The sequence below is a fragment of the Felis catus genome, chromosome D1, assembly GCF_018350175.1.
Source record: "Felis catus isolate Fca126 chromosome D1, F.catus_Fca126_mat1.0, whole genome shotgun sequence".
Taxonomy (NCBI): domain Eukaryota; kingdom Metazoa; phylum Chordata; class Mammalia; order Carnivora; family Felidae; genus Felis; species Felis catus.
In genome coordinates this window covers 93,041,635-93,065,342 of record NC_058377.1, presented here as the reverse complement: position 1 = coordinate 93,065,342, position 23,708 = coordinate 93,041,635, and the positions used below count along the sequence as shown (strand labels likewise).

At 37.7% G+C, this 23,708-nt stretch overlaps 1 protein-coding gene across 10 annotated transcripts in view; it reads left to right on the top strand.

Moving 5' to 3' along the window:
* The window catches only part of LRRC4C (leucine rich repeat containing 4C), a 1,352,261-nt gene extending 1,331,310 nt beyond the window's left edge, over positions 1–20,951 (top strand). For all 10 annotated transcript variants that reach the window (XM_045039151.1, XM_023239774.2, XM_045039152.1 and 7 more), the window contains one exon: positions 17,703–20,951. In XM_045039151.1, the coding sequence (XP_044895086.1) occupies positions 17,745–19,667 (1,923 nt within the window). In that variant the 5' untranslated portion in view covers positions 17,703–17,744 and the 3' untranslated portion in view covers positions 19,668–20,951. The remainder of the gene's footprint in view (positions 1–17,702) is intronic.
* The last annotated feature ends 2,757 nt before the right edge of the window (positions 20,952–23,708 follow it).

Genomic DNA, 23,708 nt, shown 5'->3' with positions numbered 1-23,708 from the left:
TTTTTGGGAGAGAGACAGCAGCTGAGTGGGGAGGGGCAGAGAGAGAAGGAGACACAGAATCTGAAGCAGGCTCCAGGCTCTGAGATGTCAGCACAGAGTCCGATGCGGGAATTGAACTCACAAACTGTGAGATCATGACCTGAGCTGAAGTCTGGATGCTTAACCGACTGAGCCACCCAGGTGCCCCTGTATTTATAGTTTTAGAAGTTACAAGCCATCTCACAATTCATAAACTATTTAAAGTTGCCCTGATAATGAGAAGGGAAAAACAAAAATATCACATCCACTTTACAGGTGAGGGAAAATGAGATTCAGAATTATTGACCACATCTCCATATAGTGAAAGAGAAAATGGAGTTTTTACCTAGGTCTCTGGGATTCCTTTTAAAATTAAAACTCTCAGAGTGTATTATTTTAATTTGGGTTCTATGTTCATGGGTTTTAAAGCTTCAGCCCAGCAGATTTTAATTCATCTTTCCCATGAATGGTAAGAGGAAGACACTTAGCAGGAAGAGGGGAAAAGAAGTAAGGAGAAGGTAGTTACAAAGTTTCTTTCTTACAGACCTGTTTTTTAGTCATTCTCCAAGAGAAATGAGGAAACACAGTTCTTAATCCCAGGGACAGAAGAGGCACTGATTTTGCACAGCAGTAGGCTTTGGTGGGGTCAGGTGGGGTGGGGAGAAAAGACTGATGGGAAGCCAAGAGGGTAAACCGTTTGGATAAGAGTGTGATGAGACATGATTGCTGGAGAACATAATTGTTACCCACCACCCCACACACATGGACATGCATATATACACAAGATTAATCAGAATGAACATTGCTTTAATACATAAGTGTTGTAAAACTTCGCAGAGGTCATACTAGGAGAGAAAAGCTTAGCTCTGCCATTTTTAGCTGTGGTGTGCCTATCTACACTTGCTTTATTTTGAGAATATTCAGTGTTGTCTTTGAAAGAATCCTTTTAAGCTCCTTTCTCCATTTTGTGTTAGTTTATTTAGGTGAACACACAGAGACTGTAGTATGGCACTAAGTGCTGAAAACTTAGTGCGAGCAAGTAAAGCTTAGTGCGAGCCAGTGCGAGCAAGTACAGGTACCACGGACAACCCCGCTGTGTTGTGGAACTGCCTCTTTTGCTCAGGACTCCTCACATATGTTATGTGACACATGGAACCATTTGCCAACTGACTGCAACTGAATCTCTTATTTCTGAGATGAAAGATAGTTTAGAAAGCTGACCTTGCAAAGCAAGGCCAGCAAACTTTTTCTGTAGAGGGTCAGTGAGTAAGTATTTTGGGCTATGTGAGCCTTATATTCTATCACAATGACACAATGTGGCACTTTAATGTGAAAGCAGCCATAGATAATACATACATGAATGGGTGTGGAAGTATTCCAATAAAACTTTATTGACAAAAACAGGTGTCAAGCCAGATTTTGCCCATGGGCAATAATTTTCCAACTACTGATCTTAGAATTTTGCCTACATCTCTATCCACCTTCCATTTCTGTTCACAGGGCAGTTGGGGCTTAAAATACGGGACTGGAGAATGTAGGATTGACCACGATATAATGTATCCTCACTTTTTTGGACTTTGCTTTTTGTTACACTTATTTTTGATTAAACTTCATCTTTCTAGTATTCCTTTGTCATGGAAAGAGCAGGTATTCATTCTGTCTTCACTTTACAGAAGGGTAGAGAAAGTTTAAGTTTGCATTAGTGTCACCCAGCATCTTTGATATCCATAGTAGAATCTGTCACCCTTGTGTTTTTTCATTTGGATTATTCTTTCTAAGATGCATCCTTTAAAGAATAAAGAAAGATAGTAGGAAAAGTAACCAAGAAGTAATTTTCATTACAAACCAAGGAAAAACTAGTTAACTAATGACTTAAATAGGGACATGCACTGGCTTCCCTTTCTTATTCCATTAAGATACCATAGGGGATGCAGTTCCTTATTGCTTTTCATGTATATTCCTGATTTTTTCCCCTGGTATGTTTTTGGAAATGATGCACTGTAAGCAAATAAATACCAGATAATATTGGGAGTTCTTATTTTGCACAGAACTGTGTTAACTGAAGCTTGTTCATATTGGAACTGAGTCGTCATTTTGCAAGGTTCCATGGTAACTGAAAGCAAATCTGTTATAAGATAATGTGCAAAGAAGAGGACTTGGTTCCAATATGCATGACCTATGTTTAACACGGCACCAAACAAAATGAGGACTGCCTTAAGTAAATAAGTAAGAATCCAATTTCCAAATGTCTGCATCTGCCATATAATTCCCTCTTTTGTGGCCATTAGGGAGAAACAAAGAAATCACTGATTACAGTCATTCCCATTATCTGACATGCCATCACCAAGGTTTCCTCATTATGCAATGTTAACAGTGTTGAGGTTACTTGAAACCAACTGCAGTTCCAATTAGAAGGCCATCCCTGCTATCTGCATTCTGATTAAATGACGTTGCCTGGAAATCACAGAAAGAGTCTACTCTGCTTCCTCCCCTTGCTCAGATCTCATAAACACAGACTCAATTAAAGAGAGTTTCCTTATCAGGTTTTTGTGGGTCATTTTGATGAATTTATTAAAGTCTTGAGTCATGCTGAAAACTGGAAGGTGGGGGCTCTGAGATCTGCAGCAGGAGCCAGGACTTGATGGATGGGACTTGCTCTGATGTTTCAGGGAGTCTGAAATATATAGAAGTCAGAGCAGCCAATCATGGGTCAGGAATCAAAGAAGCTGGTGAAATAGGAAGGGAGTCTCGGTAAAGATTGCTGAGCAGAGATGTGAAGGTCATAATGTCACGTCAGCCTATATTTTAGCGAAAAAGCAAAGCCTAGTCCAGGCCCTCATTCTTCTATTCCTCAATTATTGAAATAATTTCTTAGTAGGTGTTCAGAGCATACAGTGTACTGTATCCCATCCATGCTCTATACAATGCAAATTTGCTTTTCCTTAGATACTCTTCCCATTATATTATTCCCTTCCAACACAAGGAGAAAAGCCAAGTCCCTACAACCCACCTGATGACTTCATGCAAAATCTAAATTTCTTTGGTCTATTTTTCACAATCTGGCATTATTTTACTTACCCTACCTTCTCTCCCACTGGTTTTTAGTATAGATTCTTCACAGGAGTCATCTTGTACCTCTCTGCCCTACATTCATGTTCACTTACACACATTTCCCACCAACCACATGCCTCTTCTCCAACAAACTCTCTTCCTTCTCTCTCTCTTTCTTCTTCCATCTGTTATTGTGTCCTCCTTAAACACACTGTGCCTTTTTCTCTAGCACTTTCTGCTGTATTAAAATCCCTTTTTATTACTTCTTATGAATCCCACTATACTGTGAGATACCTGATGAACAATGGGAGACATTTGTCCTGAGTGTCAACAGCTGAGAACTGTACTTATCCAAATCCACATCTACTAAAATCCATGTCCTCATAGCCTTCATTGACTGTCCAAACCTTACTGGGTCCCTCTGAACACCAGATTGCTTCTAATTATCCACATAACCACCTATATACTCACTCAGTATAACACTTTGGCATCGGTTCATGACTTTGTTGTTTGTGTTAGGGTTGTCTCAGCACAGTGTTTCAAATGATCAGTGATGGGGAGTTACTGAGTGGAAGGGGTTCTCTCACAGGTAAAGGTCAGGTAGTGTTGGTGAACATACTTGGAATTCTGTATTATTAGCACTGAAATGACTTTAAGATTCTCTTTCCCAGATCCTACTATGAAATGAATCCGAAACACCATTAGCATTTTGGCTGGGGAGATATATATGTGTGTGTATATGTTTGGTTACTGTCTAGGAAATTTGGGTTTTGTACTGTTTAATAATAAACAGGGAAGAAAGTACATGATAAAACATTGGAAGATGATTTTAAAATCAGAATGGCTCTCTATATGTGGTAGTTATTCTCTGCAGATTCCCTTGGATGGTAATTTAAATTGCATTACTCATTACAAAAATCTATATGCCTTTTGGATGCCATTGTTGGTTTGTTTGCTTTCAACCTATGAAGGCAATGATGACCTTGCACAGGGCATTTCCTAAGGATTAATGAGTGGTTGAGGGTTAATGGCTATCAACTCCTCCTAGCTAGTCATAAATCCAAAGGAAGCATGGGAAGCAAGGTCATTAACTGCATTACCATCTTTCTGAAATCAAATCCTTCTCTACCTGCCTTGCCAAGGGCTTATATTTAAGATGGACTTGTTAGGTTTTCAAAAGTTTCTGTAGTTACTTGCCCTGTCATTAACCTGGATGTAAAAATATTTAAATATTAATGTAGATAAAAATATATAAAAGAATAATTATTAGTTTCTGTGGACTGATAGAAGAACGTCATGAGGAGGAAAATACTTTTCCATACTTCAAATAAACATAATTTAAAATGTTGAGCCTCTTTTATCTGCTTTCTTTTTATTCCCCTTTTCAAACTGAAAGCCTAGCATCATCCTTTGTGCATCCTGAGAGTCTAAAACATTGTCCAATTTCTGCAGTTTAACCTCATTCAGAAATAGATTTTGTGTGTATGTGGGAGCGGGATTCTTGTTGGAGGTTTGGATGTATTAGTTGTAATGGAATATTAATTTCTTTTACAGTTGATCTTCACTAATATTAATAAGCATGATATTTCCTCTTTTGGCATCAGTCAGGATTACCCCAAATATTCTAAGAGATAGATAAACATTAAAAATTTAGCTATATCTCCTCAGTGCATTTTCCTTTGAGAAATAACCTATGGCCAGATGAAGGACAGTTCTGGATCAGAGAAGTCCCCATTTCATCATGTAGCATCCTGATTCTTACATTAACACAAATTCCTTTAAAACTCATATGGAGTGAAAATTTCACCTGAATACCAGTGTTAATGTATGTGGTAAGGATCATTGTCACCAGAGAAGACTGCATTCCAAGACCTTTCCCAATGGATATTGGTCTTGAAGAATTTCTCAAGATGTGGGACTTGTCCTTAGTTTTATACTCCCAGAAATTTGATTTTGGTAGCTCTTCATGAGAAAGTTGTAGTCACACTTATAAACACATAAGAAATGAATATAGAGAGCAGAGTGCCAATTTGTTAAATTATAGCTAAAACTATAACAGACACTTCAAGTAGTTCAGTCTGTCAAATCTTTTTATGTAGAACTTAAACTTTTTTGGAGTCATAAATCTCTTTGAGAATATGATGATAAAACCAATGAATAATCTTCCTATAAAAATATACAGTTTCCACATTTATACACAAATTTGCATATAATTTAAAGAGATTCATAAATGGCTTGAAGTCCATTTGTGAGCTTCTTAGGAACACTTGGATTGAACTATGCATTTTCATGGAAAAACATTATAATTAAATAAGGTGGTTGATGAGAAATCAAACTAAAAAAAAGTTAATTGTATAATTCAAATTGCTTTAGCATCAGATTATAATTGCCTGATATATCAATCATTCTCCATAATTGGACTTCAGCTGTCACCAGGACTAGACAAATAACAATAACAATAATACAACAAATGTTCATACAGTATTGGCTGTGTACCAGGCACTGTTCTAAATCTTTCTTTATATAGTAACTCATGTATCTTCACAATAATAGAGTATATAAATCAGAGTATCCAACCTCTAGGCAGTTTCACAGATGGATAGATACAACATTTTTATCTCTGATTTTTTTTTTCAAATCTCATCTTCCATTAGCCTTCATTTAGCTATGTAAGTAGTTGAAAAGTACCAACCTTTTCTTGAGCTTCTTTCTCTTTCTTTCATTTGTTCTTTCATTCTTTCTTTCTCTTTTGCTCTGTCTTCTTTCATTTAGTACATGCATCTATAGATATATAGGTAGGTAGGTAGGTAGATAGAAGATAGATAGATAGATAGATAATTATAATATACACTGTGGTATGTACTCTGAATGTAATATTTAGGATACATACAGCTTATTGCTGTTAAAGAGAAATCTTTAACTAGTATGTTGTTTTCAATCACCTATTTACAGGCTGATTTTGGGTAATCCTTTTTTCTCAATGTTAATTTATTTATACATTTTTTATGTGTATGGGGGGACAAGGAGTAATTATTGAACCCCTACCCCTCTTTATATTTTATACTAAGTTATATACCATTTTATTTACTTATTTTTTTGTTCTCATACAGGTGTTGTCAGTGGACCTTGATTTGTTATTTGTTGTTATAAAATTAGCTTATCATCCTGGCTCCTGACTATGAATTAAAATGTGGGCTACATTCAGTAATGCAATTCAACAAATATTTTCTGTGTTCCTAAACATCATCTAGTTTCTGTCTTTAAGAAGTTTATGATAAATAAGTTGAATACATACCCAAACATTTAGATTCAAACACAGATTTGATAAATGTCATAGTCTTAGCATTACAGACACTTCTGGAAAGATAGATTGCTACCAGCCAGTGAGACCAATGAAGGTCAAATAGAAATGATCATTGTAAAATTGGCTCTGAAATTGGGTACAATTTTGAAAGAAAACCCAGAGTAGGACATTCCTGGCCATGGGAAAAACAGGAGCAAGGCTCTGAAGAGGAAAAGTAGGAGGCATATTTTTAGAATCAGGAACAGACTGCAGCCTAGACTGTATTATGGAGAACAGTAGGAGATAAGACTGGGAAAGCAGTATGGCGCAGCATCATGGAGTGTCTTACGGGTCACACTAAGGCAGTAGTTTACAAGAGGGCAAATTTACCCTCCAGGGGACATTTGGCAATGTCTGGAGATGCTAGATCATTACAACTGGGGGTGCTACTGGCATCTAGTGGGTAGAGGCAGTAAGGGATTTAGGTTTTATTCTCTAAGCAAATGGGAACTATGGGTGGGTTATGTTTTCTTGAACTGTGATTGCCAAGGTTCCTGTGGCTTCTTACACTAAATCTGTAAAAGTGTTACTGTGTAGATCAGCCCCAGAAAAAGTATGAGAAGAAAAGGCCAGTTTTGGAGATAAAGAATGACATGTATTGATCATTTCTTGTCCCCTAAACCTAAGAAAAGAGAAAGAACTAAAGGAAAAGGAAAGAAGTGAGGTTTTCATACATTGATAGGCTCCAGACTTAAAAATATTAGTGCAAAGGAGAGTGCAGGCATTGGGATAAGCAGGCACATTTCTGATAATTGGAATGGTCTGATTTCATTTCCTGAAGAGTGAAATATCAAGCAGTATATGGAGCTTGAGGTTTTAAGCTTTTTTCTTTGGTTATGCATTTCACAAAACCAACAGAGCAAACATCTATCATAAAAATACAAACATATCCCTGAACACCTCAAATCCCACCCTTTAATTTGAGAAACAAGTCAGCCATCTATATTTCATTTCTTCATAAATAATAAATGTCAAGAAGTGAATATGATCAAAAGGATTCATAAACAGCCAGAAACTTCATGCCAGGTATGTTTATCCCTCTTGCATCATGTGAGACTACACAAGCAGGAAAAAACAAATTAATTTTATTTTTAGTCTTGCCAAGTCATTGGCTATATTTCTAGTTCTGCTTTTCTAACATGAAGTAGATTTGACTTTTCGTAGCTAAGACGAAGTTGGAGCTGTGACCGCCTACCCTAATCCCTTGCCTATTCCATCTTTAGAATCCAAAGGAATCCTCCTTTGGATTGTAACAGAAGAATTAAGAGATCTTTTTCACCCATGGATTTTCTAATTAACGATTCAAATGAGTTCTAGAAGCAGAAATGTGGTGATCAAGAAGCTCTTCCATTTTGAAGGAGATTTGAAGATTACTTGACTTTCTGCCATACAAATTCTTGTTCTCTGCTCTACGTGGTCTCATCCAATGGGGTGACCTGGAAAATGAGTCAAACCTCCCTACTTTTGAAGTACATGTAGGTGATATGTGAAGAAGCATACCAGGAAATCAACTTATACATTACCTACATTAGAATTTTCAAGGCAATCATGTTATTTTAGGCACATACAGCAGAGGGCATTGTTTGGCCAAACTTAAACAGGGCTGCTTTGACAAGAATAGATAAATAAAGAAATAGGGAAGCCTTCCCCTGCAAAGAAACAAACAAAACAAACATAAAAAAGAGAGTGAGGAAACAATGCAATGGCTTTTATATTGCATTGTGCTCCCTAGCTTTTCTTTGTAGGAAGAACTTCTTTGAAAATCATTGAAAACGAGACAGGCATCATTTCAGAAATTGATGAAATTCCTACTATGTGAGTTGGGTTCTACTAGATGCTAGGGATCAATTAGTGAATGTGACATCATTTAGATTCTCAATGAATTTGTAGCCTTAACTATCTACAGGCTGCTTCTGTGTACTTAAACACCAGATCATTCATTTCTTCATTCATTCATACACTTAACAAATACTTGATGCACATTATTCCAAGTGGAAACCACTGAATAGGACAGAGAAGTCTCTGTTCCATGGAACTTAACATTCCACTCAGACGAGACAAGCAGTAAGAAAATAAGCATCTAAGTATATGAGAAAAATATCAATGAGAAGTATTATAATGGAAATTAAATATGGTGACGTGATTAACTTTGACGGAGGTGCTTCTCTAGGCTGGTGGTCAAGAAAACACTTCTGAGAAGGAAAACTTTAAGGGTTGTTCTTAAGGACAAGGAAAACCAACCATGCAAAAAACAAAGGACATGTGTTGCAGGCAGCAGGGACCCTACTGCAAAGGTCCTGAGGGAGGAACAAGCTTGGAGCATTTGAGGAACAATGGAAGAGAGAAAGGAGACGCAGAAAAGTTGAAAGGTATGAGATGCAGGCAGGTACCAGAACATCATGATTTGGGGACCAAAACAGTTTGCAATTTTGCTCTAAAAAGATACGGAGCTAATAGCATTTCAACTGAAGAATTTTAAAAATTCATTTTAAATGCTGTCTGTAGCATTAATTGTAGTGAGGAAATTGCAAAAATAGAGAAACTGGTAAGAGGGTATTTTAGTGGCTCAAGTTAGAAATGGAGATGATTTGACCTAGAGAGGTACAAGGAGGAAAAGTAGATGGATCCAGTTGTATTTTAGTAATAGAGTCAGATGAATAGTGTTGGGCGGGTTATAAATAATTTTTTTTTTAAAGTCAAGGAAGATTCTTACATTTTTGCATTGAGCCACTGGGTGTGTGGCAGTGGCATTTTTTGGAGGTGAGAGGTAAGTTTGGGGATTTGTTTTTAGTATATGCTATGGCATTTAATTCATGTAATCCTCTCAGTGTCGATTTAGTAATGTTTACTGTCACTCCCACTCAGAAAGGTGCAACTCAGAGGGAGACAGTTTGCCATAAATCAAATAGTCAGTAGTACTAAGCCAACCCTCCAACCCTCCTCATTTCATTCTTGATCTGTTTTTTTGTTCCTCTAGGTTTTGCTAATATAAGTCTCTGGGTCTTTCTGTACTTCAGCATTGTTTCAAGTTGGAAAGTGAAATATGTCATTAGGGAACCAAAATTGAATGTGTGTTTAGTAGTCCTTTGTGTACAATTTACAGAGTAGACATGAGCAGCACCAGAGGTCAGAGATGCTTCTCTTGTGCACATCAGAGTTTCCAAAATGATATCTTGTTCTCTGTGTACAATGTTATTTTTTAACCTGACCACATACAGAAGCTAATTTTGCCCTCATTAATATTTCAGACTCTGGATTTCAACTAGGGCTGATTAATTTCAACCTGTACGTATCTCAGTAGTCAGATCATCAGATGGAAGATTGAAGATCAGTTTCGTTCAGTTTTAGAGTAATGCTAGGGATGTCGATTATTAAAGTCATAGGACTTTTCTATCAACTATTCCTCTCTCCAATTTCTTTTACACACAAGGACAGATCGTTCTAAAACAGTGCTCTCTCATCAAACCCTTTCCCACATAAAGGGATGGCAGTTTCTTCCTAAATCTCTTTATTGAAATGAATCCAAACTTCTACCAGACTTGTCTGTAGCATAAGCCCTCTCCTTATAGCAAGTCAGTTTCCTTTCATTTCATGCTCCTACTCCTCTGTTTTTACAAGTAATCTCTTACCTCTTCCACGACCACCCTGCCTTAGTGCAAGTTTATGTATGTTAAAGAGTTACATAAAGTCACAAATCCTCTTCTTAAAACTTTCTCTGATTATCTATGACTTCTGACAATGCTTTATGACACTTAAATACTGAATTTGTTGATTTGTATTAGTACCTAAAATACATACAGGTACACTTTTTATTTTTTTTTTATATGTATCTATACATTTGTATTATAGCTTCAACAAGATTATAACGTTCTAGAAGGCCTGGCCAATTTCATTCTGATAATCCTGATTATACTGTCCAAATGATAGCAACATGTTGGCCACAAGCTTTTAGTTTTCATTTTATTTTTTTTCTTTGATTTGCTTTTTTAAATACATAGTTCTCTCTACTCACTGCTTCTTCCCATCTAATAATTTTGTCATGCTGTCACCTCTAAACACCAAATATATGTATTCTTTTACTATAAACCAGATAAATCTTCTAGAAAAATGGCAGTGTAGACCCAGGTATCATCATCATCATCATCTTCTTCTTCTTCCTTTTCAATCTCAGTTTCTTACAATTTTCTAGAAACATTGCCAGGTCAGTGTGTTCAGCGAAAGAGCCTCCTGTTGACTTGACAGGTTGAGTCCCTTGGTTACAGCCATTTAAATGTTGTATCATTTCCATTACATTTGCCTAGAGGGTCAGCCCTAGGCATAGTTACAAAAATTTTCTTCTCCCTGAAAATCTGCAGAGCCACATGCTCCTCTATAGGAGTAGAGAAAACTCAACAGATTTGGAAAGCTGGGCTACAGATGGGAAATAATGAACTAATTAGAAAATATTTGTAAAATAATTTTGACTTGGGAGAGATAGCTACTTTTGACAGTGGTATTATTTAAGGTGTTGTTTTCCCTTCTCCAATGTATTCTAGCACTCTTTAAAATTTAGAGTCATTTGGGGGCGCCTGGCTGGCTCAGTTGGTTAAGCATCTGACTCTTGGTTTCGGCTCAGGTCACGATCTCATGGTTTGTGGGTTCCAGCCCCACATCGGGCTCTGCTCTGACACCACGGAGCCTGCTTGGGATTCTCTCTCTCTTCCTCCCTCTCTGCCCCTCCCCTGCTTGCTCTCTCAAAATAAATAAATAAAATAATAATAATAATAATAATAATAAAATTTAGAGTTATCCAGAGAAATGATGGCAATAGAATGCCTTCTTAGCATGATAGGGATGAGCCTCACCTCCTTTCTGAGAAGCAAATCTTGTTACCTCAGCTTACTTTGTTTCCTTTGGTAGGTCTCAAATTTATAATGAATGATATATAAGAAATCAGAATTTTTCACTTGTCTTTTCTTTGCTATTGGTTTCAGAAAGGAGAAATATTGAGAGAAAAAGAGAGGGGGAGAGAGGCAGGGGGAGAGAGGGGAGGAGAAAGAAGAATGAATATATAAGTATCAAGATAGGTTTGGTGGTAAGTAACCAGAAAAAAAGTTAACAGTTTATACTGTGAGAAATTGATTATTTTATATAATAAGAAAATACAGAGGAAAGATAGTAACAGGATTCATTAGTTCAGCTGCTCATCACAAATATCAAGAATATAAATTCTTTCCCTCTTTCCATTTTTCTTCCTTGGCATAACAGCTTTGTCCTCAGGCTGCCTCACTTCTTGGCCACGAGATGGCTTCAGCAACTCTAGGCATCTTGTACTCACAACAATATCCAAAAACAGAATGAAGAACTATTTCTTCCCTATATATTTCTTCTTAGTAGTGGGAGATAAAAATTCCCAGAACCCCCTCAGCTGACTTCATCTTACATCTCATTGGCCAAATTGTGTCAACTGTCCAGACCTAACGCGTCTCTGGCAACAGAAATCGTACAACCAACATTTGTTTAGATAAACTATAGTCCAAAAGTTAGCCCTGGGAACTAAGAATGTTTTTGAATTTTTACATAGTTAGAAAAAGTGTTAAGAATAATATTTTGACATATGTGAAAATGATACAAAATTCAAATGTCAGTGCTCATAAAGAGTTTAATCAGAACACACCCATTTCCATTCATTCCCCTTTTCTCTATAACTACTTTCAGGCTTTAATGGCAGAGTAGAGTAGTTGCAAGAGGAGACCATATAGCCTGCAAGGCCTAAAATATTTACTATCTGGCTCTTTACAGAAAAAAAAATTGTCTAGCCTTAGCTTAAACCAAATTCTCTTTACCTACCAGTCCTGGGTCAGTGTCTCTCAAAACAGATAATATAGTTTTGTGACTTTTCTAAGAAGTGAGTGAAGTTTCCTGCACAAAATTTTCTAGGGAAAGGGTAAGGGATTAGGATGCTGGGTAGGCAACAAGTGTGAAGAAAGAGAAAGCAAGGTTCAAGCACAGTTAAATGAATCCTTAGTGCTATAAAAAAGCTGACTCCCCAAATATTACCGGCATAACCGGTTGAAAAGACAGAGCGAGTTTATTGCTTACTATGTTAAGGGAGATCACTATATTCCAAGAGTTTGAGAGTATCTATGAGTAGACTGGTGAAAAATAGACCAGAATTTATGGGGAATTGGGAGTCTGATTCAAGAAAATTTTTCAGTGTGGGAAGTTGATTAGGACTGAGTAAGAATTATGGTACTGCAATCCAGGATGGGTGAAAACAATGGTGAGGCAAGAGATTCAAAGAATCTTAGAGGCAGCACACTGCTATTAAATGCTTTTCATGAAAGAACTTATGGATCTATGGAACTATGGATCTTTGGATCTTTGTCCTAGAAGGACAGTGAAACCATTTGCTTCGACAAGAAAGTCCCCCCATAAAGGATAGAGATGCTAATAAAGATAATGGAAGAGCAAAGTCATGTCTATGTCAGTAGGAAGGAAGATATGGTTTGGAGGTCTCAGTATCCAGGCTGAGTGTGGGGAAATGGTTTTGGTTCTCAGCATTTGCGGGGGGGCTTGTTAAAGATACATATGGCTGTGAGTGTGTGGCCTGTGAGGGAAAGTTGGTTGTAGCTAATAAATTCATCTTTCTTTCACATGGCTTCCAAACTAGTTCCAATATGTAAACAGTTTATGCTAACTGAGCAATGATACTGTGCTGACTAAAGCACCCCCTGTGTCTCAGTGCACAGCAGCATGGGTAGGGAAAGAAGAAAGGTCTGTTGACAAAGTCAGAATATCCTCTGGGACAAGGCTAAAAGTATTATCATTGAATTCCAAACCCAAACAGATCCATTTGTAAATAAATGCTGTCAGAGGACATTGTAATGGATAGCGCGTACTTTTAAATTGATTTCTTTTTGATGGGATAAAAACATCTTATGAGAGAGATGTTGAAACATGGCTTTTAATGTAAAGTAACGTAATTTAGATTTTAAAATAGAAAACCTTTTGTTGATAGCAGTTTATTCGATTCAGTGCATGTACCAAGCGTTATTTTCTATGGGTTATAAATTAGCTTTGAACCAGCTATAATTCATAAATCGTTACTTATGACTGATTGATAGGAAATCTCATTAATAGCAATAGCAAAAAGACCTTGAAGTAAGCAAGAAGTAGAAAATAAAACAGCCTGGGGATTGGAAAAGGAGAGACACATGCACTCTACAATTAAGAGAAAGGTGTTATATTTGCATATGAAAGCATGCTTCTGATCATTATAGTTGATCCTTTCCATAACTTTGAATAATAGATATTAGTGTTATTCTTATTTATATAAGAGGAAAAAACTGAGTGTCCCATCACTTTATTTTTATTTTCAGTATGTTTTAAATATTTATTATATATTGCTTATTATGAGCTGGTAACTTTACATACATATATACATTAATATATATTAATTTACATATATATGTATATATTTACATGTATATACATTAATAATGTGAGTGCCAACAAAAACCTTTTGAGTAGATAACGGTGGTGTCCCCCTTTTACAGATGGGGAAAGTGAAGTAAGAGACGTAAAGTAACTTTCTCAATTGTAGAGTCCTGCAAGTTTAAGCAGGCATTTAACTTTAGGAAGCCTACCAGAGCCTTCTCCCTTGATTACAGGACATGGATGCCTTTGCTGTTTCTTATTTTAACGAAAAAAAGGTTAACAAATGGTTTGTCTTAAGCAAAAGGCTTACCTGCTTCACTTCTGTACTATTTCTGGTCAATAAGTTATTTCAACCTGTATTGCCAGAGACCCTAGGATTCTAAGAGTCATAGGGTGGGAGGTGGGAGGTAAAATAGAGGAGCAGGACCCTGGGACCCTCACCTAAAAACACCAGTTAGGAACACCTGAGTGGCTCAGTTAAGCATCTGATTCTTGGTTTTGGCTTAGGTCATGATCTCACGGTTCATGGGCTCAAGCCCCTTGTTGGACTCTGCACTGAGTGCTGAGCCTGATTGAGATTCTGTCTCTCTTTCTCTCTCGCTGCTCTTCCCCCTCTCGTGCTGTCTCTGTTTCTCTCAAAATAAGTAAATAAATAAAAAATGTTTAAAAACACCAATTAATGTATCAGAGATTTTATGTTCTATTTTTTAATGCCCAATTACCTTAAAACGTGTGGAGCGTATGTAAAACTATACCAAATCATATGAATAAAAAATTTTCAGTGGCCATGATCACTGGAAATTTAAGTAGGATTCTGTTTAAAATGGAAATCTACAAGGGTTTTGAAGGTCATGTTTAAATTTACAATAAAAAATAACTCCTTCTCTAACTCAGGGTGAAAAACCTATCAAACACATCATTGTCACAGTATAAATGGGACAATAGAATAGACCTGTAAAGCCATCAACAAGATTAATAAGATGAGCAGAGCCCTGCTATTTAGTGATTAGTTGTTTTAAATGTAGATTTTATTATTATTTCGGTATGATGGGACAAACAAATCAGGAGACAATTGTCATTGAAGAGACATATTTTTCACTCCTAGTTCCCAAGAGGAGTGAGCATGCCATGCCACACAGGGGCCACACAAGGAAGCAGCAGGGTCACCAGGGGGTAGAAAGAACAAGGGAAAATCTGAGCAAGAGTCTTTATCATGGTTTTTGAGAGAAAGCAAGAGAAGGCAGAGGAAGCAGGCTTGCATTTGACTAGTATAAATAATTTCAGTGGATTCTGGGACCTAGGGGCTGTCCCTAGGTGCCCGATTCTAGCTCGGGAATCATTGGGGCAGAGGGAGAGTGGCCCAAGTATAAGAGCCCTGGGAGATTCTGATAAATGAGGTGGTTTGGGGCATAGGCTTCAGGTTGATTGGTTTGAATATGAAAGGCAGGCTTGTGGTCAAGTCCTTTACTATCCCTAGAAATTGCCTAGCCCTTGGAGAAGTCTCTCTGGAACAACAAAGCCCTGCATATCAAAACATCAGAAAATACAGACCATTAGAAAGTCGTGATTAATATACTGGTACCTATCCCAACGCATACACAAAGAGTTGTTAATTAGGTATTAACTGTTTCTGTGCGTTTGCAACAGCCATTATTTAGTGCCTACAGTGTGCTAGGTACTGTGTTGGCAGTGGGATGAGAAAAAACCATCAGACATGGCCTCTGTCCTCATGGTGTTGTAGGCTAGTGGGGAAAATAGACCCAGGGGCTGATGATCATGTGCTAGATGGTGTGAAAGATCAGTCTAGAGCTGCAACAGCCCTCAGGAAAGAAGTCTCTCTCCCAGGCCCTCCGTTCTCCTGCCACAGGGAACTTTTCACTGTTCCCTGGATGTATGAGCATCTTTTATGTGTCCTTATCTTGGTTCAAGCTGGTCCTTGCCTAAAATGCTTTTCTTTCCCTTTTTTTTTATTTACATCAACTTCTATAAAACCTAGATCAGATGATCTTCTTCGAAAGTCCTCTGATTTACCAGCACAGATTGAGCTGATCTGGTATCAGTGCCCTTGTGCCAATGTGGCCTGGTCTCATACCAATGAACATATATTATTGTACTTCATCTGTTTGCCTATCTGTCTCATGCTTTGAATCATAACTACCTCAGGCATAAGTATTATATTCTTCATCTTTATATGCCCAGTACTCGACAAGATGTCTGTAAGAGCAACAACAAAAATGGTAACGATAGTAATAACAATAACAACAATAATAATAATATTTAACACTACTGAGTTTTTACAACGTGGGAAGCATTATTCTGAGCCCTTTATCTGCATTAACCAATTTTATCCTCACAACACAATATTACACAAGGGGTGTGTAATATTGTTACTCCTATTTTGCAAGTGAGGAGAATGTGTCATGGAAAGAAGATAAGTAACTTGTCCAAGGTGACACATAGTAAGTACTAAATCAGTGCCGTTTTGAATTGGAATGTAGTGATCCACCATCACTTTTGTCATTTGTTTGTTTCCAAGAGGTTTATAGAAAACCCTGTTTATTGAGATGAGACATTTGGAACAAGTCATTACACGGGTGCCCAGTTCATAGTAAGCCAGCTGAGTGGGACGTACACTGGGTAGCCCAAGATCCTTTAAAATTCCTCCTTGTGCTGGAAGAAATGCAGAAAGCGAGTTATTTTATTTCCCTTCACCCAAACCTACTTAAAATCAGTCAGAGTAAGGACCCAAGATAAAAAATATTTTTTTATATTCAGGTATTCTCTGTACTTAAAAATTAGATATCATAGGAATGAATTTGTATTATGTCTGCCTATAGGTAGCAGTTAGCTATCTTATAATGAGTTTCAGTTTAGGAGAATCTTCAAAAGTTTATGTACGTTTGCGTGTACTGCTATTTCAGTATATCTTCACAGGTACTATAAGTCAAGTTGCCAGGGTTTACAGATGAGGTCACCCCTGCCCAAAACAGTATTTTAAAGAAATTAATTGGGAAAAAATATTTTGCCTTGCCATCATTCTCCCAGAAGCTCTTGCATAAAGTATTTGAGACCATATGCTCTTGGACCAATTGGATATGTGTGTGAGCCCTGGTTCTGTACTTACTAACCTTGTGACTTCATGCATGTTACTTTCCCTATGATTAAATTTCTCCCTCAGAGGAGTGCTGTAAGGGCAGAAAGGATCAGGACACACAACCTTTGCAATTGAAAAGGGCCCCATTCTTTGGAGGGCCCATGCTTGGCTAATGCTCTGTTGTTATGGATTTGAAATTCTTCATAATTTTGAACAAACCATCCCCCAGTTTCATTTGGTACAGGGCCCTGAAAATTATGTAGCCATTCCTGGATAGGTTGGTAAGTCTGTATACCATGGTGCCTAAAAGTAGCCCTCAATAAAATTCAACTATTACTAATTTTGCAAGGGAGTTTTTAGTTTGTTGGATATAGCCCCAAATCCTGTTTTCTGATCTTTTCCAATCTGGTTTGGACATTCAACCTGTTGTTGGGGTACATTTCATATGTCCTTATGCATTCAAGTCCTAATTGGTTGGTAAACACTATATTAAGGTGTTTTACCTCATGCTTCCATTTCCCTGTGATTGCATTTTTGATGGATATGGGCTGTGGATGGCTGCTAATTTGCAGTACAGAAACATTTTCTATATAAACATGAGCCGCATCACCCTACAAGGGATACTTGATTTGTTGTTTCCTTAGTCTGAGAAATGATGGCTTTAGCTGTTACACTGCATCACTGACATTGCTCCAGAAAGACATTTGGAGGAGAGCTAATACTTTTTTTCCTTTTCTTTTCTTTCTTTTTTTTTTTTTTTTTGCTCTTATATTGCAGACTATTTGAACTCCAGAAGGACCAACACCAGATAAATTATGAATGTTGAACAAGATGACCTTACATCCACAGCAGATAATGATAGGTCCTAGGTTTAACAGGGCCCTATTCGACCCCCTGCTTGTGGTGCTGCTGGCTCTTCAACTTCTTGTGGTGGCTGGTCTGGTGCGGGCTCAAACCTGCCCTTCTGTCTGCTCCTGCAGCAACCAGTTCAGCAAGGTGATTTGCGTCCGGAAAAACCTACGTGAGGTTCCAGATGGCATCTCCACCAACACTCGACTGCTGAACCTCCATGAGAACCAAATCCAGATCATCAAAGTGAATAGCTTCAAGCACTTGAGGCACCTGGAAATCCTACAATTGAGTAGGAATCATATTAGAACGATTGAAATCGGGGCCTTCAATGGTCTGGCAAACCTCAATACTCTGGAACTCTTTGACAATCGTCTTACCACCATCCCAAATGGAGCTTTTGTATATTTGTCTAAACTGAAGGAGCTCTGGTTGAGAAACAACCCCATTGAAAGCATTCCTTCTTATGCTTTTAACAGAATCCCCTCTTTGCGCCGACTAGACTTAGGGGAATTGAAAAGGCTTTCATACATCTCAGAAGGTGCCTTTGAAGGTCTGTCCAACTTGAGATATTTGAACCTTGCCATGTGCAACCTCCGTGAAATCCCTAACCTTACACCTCTCATAAAACTAGATGAGCTGGATCTTTCTGGGAATCACTTGTCGGCCATCAGGCCTGGCTCTTTCCAGGGACTGATGCACCTTCAAAAACTGTGGATGATACAGTCCCAGATTCAAGTGATCGAACGGAATGCCTTTGATAACCTTCAGTCACTAGTGGAGATAAACTTGGCACACAACAATCTAACATTACTGCCTCATGACCTCTTCACACCCTTGCATCATCTAGAGCGGATACACTTACATCACAACCCTTGGAACTGTAACTGTGACATACTTTGGCTCAGCTGGTGGATAAAAGACATGGCCCCCTCCAACACAGCTTGTTGTGCTCGATGTAACACCCCTCCCAATCTGAAAGGGAGGTACATCGGGGAGCTTGACCAGAATTATTTCACATGCTATGCTCCTGTGATTGTGGAGCCCCCAGCTGACCTCAATGTCACTGAGGGCATGGCAGCTGAGTTGAAATGTCGGGCCTCCACGTCCCTGACCTCTGTATCATGGATTACTCCAAATGGAACGGTCATGACACATGGGGCATACAAAGTGAGGATAGCTGTGCTCAGTGACGGCACATTAAATTTCACGAATGTAACCGTACAAGATACAGGCATGTACACGTGTATGGTGAGTAATTCCGTTGGAAATACCACTGCTTCAGCCACCCTGAATGTTACTGCAGCAACCACTACTCCCTTCTCTTACTTTTCAACCGTCACAGTAGAGACTATGGAACCTTCTCAGGATGAGGCACGGACCACAGATAACAACGTGGGCCCCACTCCAGTGATCGACTGGGAGACCACCAACGTGACCACCTCTCTCACGCCACAGAGCACAAGGTCAACAGAAAAAACATTCACCATCCCAGTGACCGATATAAACAGTGGGATCCCAGGAATTGATGAGGTCATGAAGACCACCAAAATCATCATTGGCTGTTTTGTGGCCATCACACTCATGGCTGCAGTGATGCTGGTCATTTTCTACAAGATGAGGAAGCAGCACCATCGGCAAAACCATCACGCCCCTACAAGAACTGTTGAAATCATTAATGTGGATGATGAGATTACAGGAGACACACCCATGGAAAGCCACCTGCCCATGCCTGCTATTGAGCATGAGCACCTAAATCACTATAACTCTTACAAATCTCCCTTCAACCACACAACAACAGTTAACACAATAAATTCAATACACAGTTCAGTGCATGAACCGTTATTGATCCGAATGAACTCTAAAGACAATGTACAAGAGACTCAAATCTAAAACATTTACAGAGTTACAGAAAACAAACAATAAAAAAAAGACAGTTTATTAAAAATGACACAAATGACTGGGCTAAATCTACTGTTTCAAAAAAGTGTCTTTACAAAAAAAACAAAAAAGAAAAGAAATTTATTTATTAAAAATTCTATTGTGATCTAAAGCAGACAAAATTATGTGTATTCCTCAGAACCTGTTTTTGCTGCACTTATTTACTATTTTCCCACATTTCATCCCTGCCTACCCTGGTTGCCATATTTTTCATAGGACATCTCAAGTCCCTAAAGAACTGGCCTAGGAAATTTTGTAAGAATTCTGTTACACTTTGAGATTTTTATGGTGAATTCTAGTGGTGAGATCCAGTCTATTTTGTCTTTCTTTCTTTTTTTCCCCCTTTCCTTTTTTTTCCTCATGCCCTTATCAAGTAGTCCAATGGGGAATGCAATATTAGAAATAGATTTTTAAGAGAGAACGAGATAAAAAAAATGCAAGATCTTATATTTTTCATGTAATGACCTGTTCTGTATTTATGAGGAGAACCATTCAATGGCCAAGCAAAAAGAAAAAAAAAAGAAAAAAAAAAAGAGAAAAAAAAGAAAAAAAAAGTAAGCAAACAACAGATTAATTTACATATGAGCATCTATAAAACCCATGATCTTTTAAACAACTCTAGAACCAGAATTTGTAGTTCAAAAACTAAAAAATAAGGTTATAAATAAAATATTGTTGGTTTTTCTGTACCTGGACACAACTCATTTGTAGTATGGCTCAAATGTGAGAAACTTGAAGGTAATTAGATTTTCTACTTTCTAAGAAAGAAACAAATTATTGTATTCTTCAGTCACAGCATCAATCTCTATGGGGTCCTATTTCATTAGCTGACTTGAGTGTTGGATCTATATTCAGGGATGCTGTGGTATTTTTTTTCCTTCTCATTAGGATCACCCTTTGTAGAATGCTCAGATTAAAAAATAATGATTTTGTGAAGTAAATTCAATTCCACTTGGAAGAAAGTTTCAGTATAATTTATTCACTGTCTCCTAAGTAAAATTCTACTGGCTAGCTAAAGTATAACAAGAGAACGTGAAGGTATTCTAAATTATCCAAGTTGAAAAGTAATTTTTGGTGCTATCAGCAAATTCCATTCAATTCCACAATAATTATTAATGCCCTTCTATGTTTTAAACACTGATCTTAGTGCCGTGGGTACACAATGGACAAGACCTGCTTCTTGTCCTTAAGTCACACATGATCTGTATGAAATATGATTAAAGAAATTTCAGCTTATGGTTGATGGCCAGCTCCAATTTCACTGTTAGGTGGAAGGCTGTGCATTGCAAACCCGGAATTTCAAAATATTGGGTTACTGACATGACAGAAACCTCCTTGCTTTATGGTTTCTTCCATCCTTCTGAAAGAGCTGACTCCCTTCTTTCAAATGCAGATTGCAGAGCTGTAAAGATGTGTGAGTATGGATTTGCTGTGATGGATGTGTGCATACCAAGAGATAGCAATGCTAATACAGTGGTCATTCACTAAAGGTACTTTAAAGAACTGGAGAAATTTTAGGTATGAGAACATACACTAGGTTTCAAGTAAAAAAGGAACTTGCTGGTTACTGGTACCTCGGCACTCTCCTGATATGTTAACATAGTATGTGTGTGACTTCTGTCTTTATCTGATGTGAAGCAAAACGAAGATAGACACTTTATTTTTCCTAGCCCTTGAAATCTGCCACCTCATTGGTGATGTAAGTGAAGCCCAAACTGGAGAAAACTTTATCACCTAGTGGATGGGGAGCTTCTATACTCAAGGTTAACTGCAGACTGGACTTCACACCAGGGTTTTGTGATCTCCGGGTGTGGAAAATAAATCATTGCTGGCAAAGTAGGTCAGAGAACTGGAATGAAGGGGAAGCAAATGAATAAGACCACACAAGGGTTTTACCTCTATTTTTTGATCACCAATTCTCTAGTAGCCTTTTCTGCCCTTGTATTATACCTCCCTTTGTTAGGAACACAATTCACATTTTACTTTTACTGTGGAAAAGACCCAAGAAAAGGGAAAACACGTGTTGGTTGTCACTGGCCAAGCTGTTCAATATAGAATGTACTTAATATATTCCCAAGCTTCGGATCACAAGGCAAACAAACAAACAACCCACCAAGGAATATTCAGCGAGTGTTAGTACAAAGAAGAGTGGTATAAGCCAAGAGGGAAAAGAATCCTGCCTTCTCTACTTGATTTGTGTTCACTGAGCTCTCTCTTTGCTGACTCTGAACCTCCATTCACTCTGAGCTGATAATTCTTACGGAGTTAGTCCTAGCACACAATTCCCCTTGGCTGCGAGGGTTGGCTGAACAGGTTGATAAATTCTAACTAGAATGAAAGGTGAACTCAAAAAAGTTAGGTAAAAAAGCATACCTTCTGGTCTTATAGGAGATTATAGTTGCTCTAACGAATATATTCTAGAAGAAAATATATTGATGAAAGACTGGTTAAGCCAAACTTGACTTTCACAATAAATTTGACCAAAGGTCCTCATTGCAGGTTTTTGGGTTGAAAGGTGGAATGCTATAAATGCATTATCTAGATGTATGTATGTAGAGATTTATGATTAGTGGTGTCTGTATTTGCTCTGCATAATGTACTTGGCTTTTGGTCCTTCAGTACAGCAGCTGCACAGATGTATTAGAGACCATCTACACACTGTGGACTTCTTGGTCCTTGCAGAAGGTTCATATGACTGTTTAAACATCTGGTATATATCCTTGTAGCAAAACACAATTCTATGCCAATTGCTCTTTTCATTCTATCCAAAGGCATCCAAGTGGCAGTATGCTTAAATAATGTGCACCAAAAATATGCCATTTACAATTAACCAAGTTAAGGCAACCTGATGACAGGCAACCTGATGATAGTGTGTATGTGTGTGCGTGCATGTGTGTGTGTGTATGTGTGTGTACATGTATATTTTTCCTACGTAAGGTATGCAGTTTGCTTCAGGGAAACATCGAAGATGTTTTAGAAAGAAGAATCTGCAACATTTTCTACTCAGGAATCCTATATACGTGATGATTACATCAATTACCTAAATTCTTCTGAATGTGTGCAAATACATTCCCAGTGACAAGATAGAAGAATTTGTATAGCTCATGCACACAGGCCCTGATGCAGCTTTGCTAATTATCCTTCATATTCTTAATATTCTGTAATCAAGTAACATCTTTTCCCAAGATTTAAATAGGTCATTTGATCTTAGAACGTTGATCAGTGTTTGAGGAGGAAAATGTTGCCAGTCCATGATTGCTCTGAGCCCACATAATCCAAGAGTTAAAAATCAGGATATTTGAGACTGCACACTATGAAATTTTCAATGTAGATTGCTGGCAAATTACTTGACAATAAAAGGGTATTTACATGGGTGAAGGAAAAGAAAGGCTTTTTTAGAATGGGAGTTACTGAAACATGAAAATAAATAAATAAATAAATGGATGGCTCTAGAGTATCCAACATTTCCAAGGTAAATATTGAAAGGTGGAAAAACACCACCACCAACTCTGATTCCTCTATCCTTTTAGGGTAAACTTCGGGATGCTTAGATAAATAGAAGAGTCAAATGAGTGGTTGTTGAGTACAGTGTGGTGCTCTGAAACAATGTAATTTTTAAATAGTGTGTTCAACTGTTGATTTGGTTTTCAACTTACTAGTTTTAATAAGGATATTGCAGAAAATCATATCATTAAATATCACACACATAACATTCGGGTGACTGAGGAGTCAGACTCTTCTAGGAAACCATCATTGGTTTCTCATAAAATATATTAACACAGAGTCAAATCGTTCATAAAAGCATCTCCCTCTAAAGTATATGCATATATTATATTTTATTAGAATATGATTTCTGTACAAAAACTATTTTATTCATTTATTGTTTAAGATTTTATTTTTACGTAATTTCTACATCCAGTGTGGGGCTCTAACTTACAAACCTGAGATCAAGGGTCACATGCTCTTCTAACTGAGCCAGCCAGGCGCCCCTGT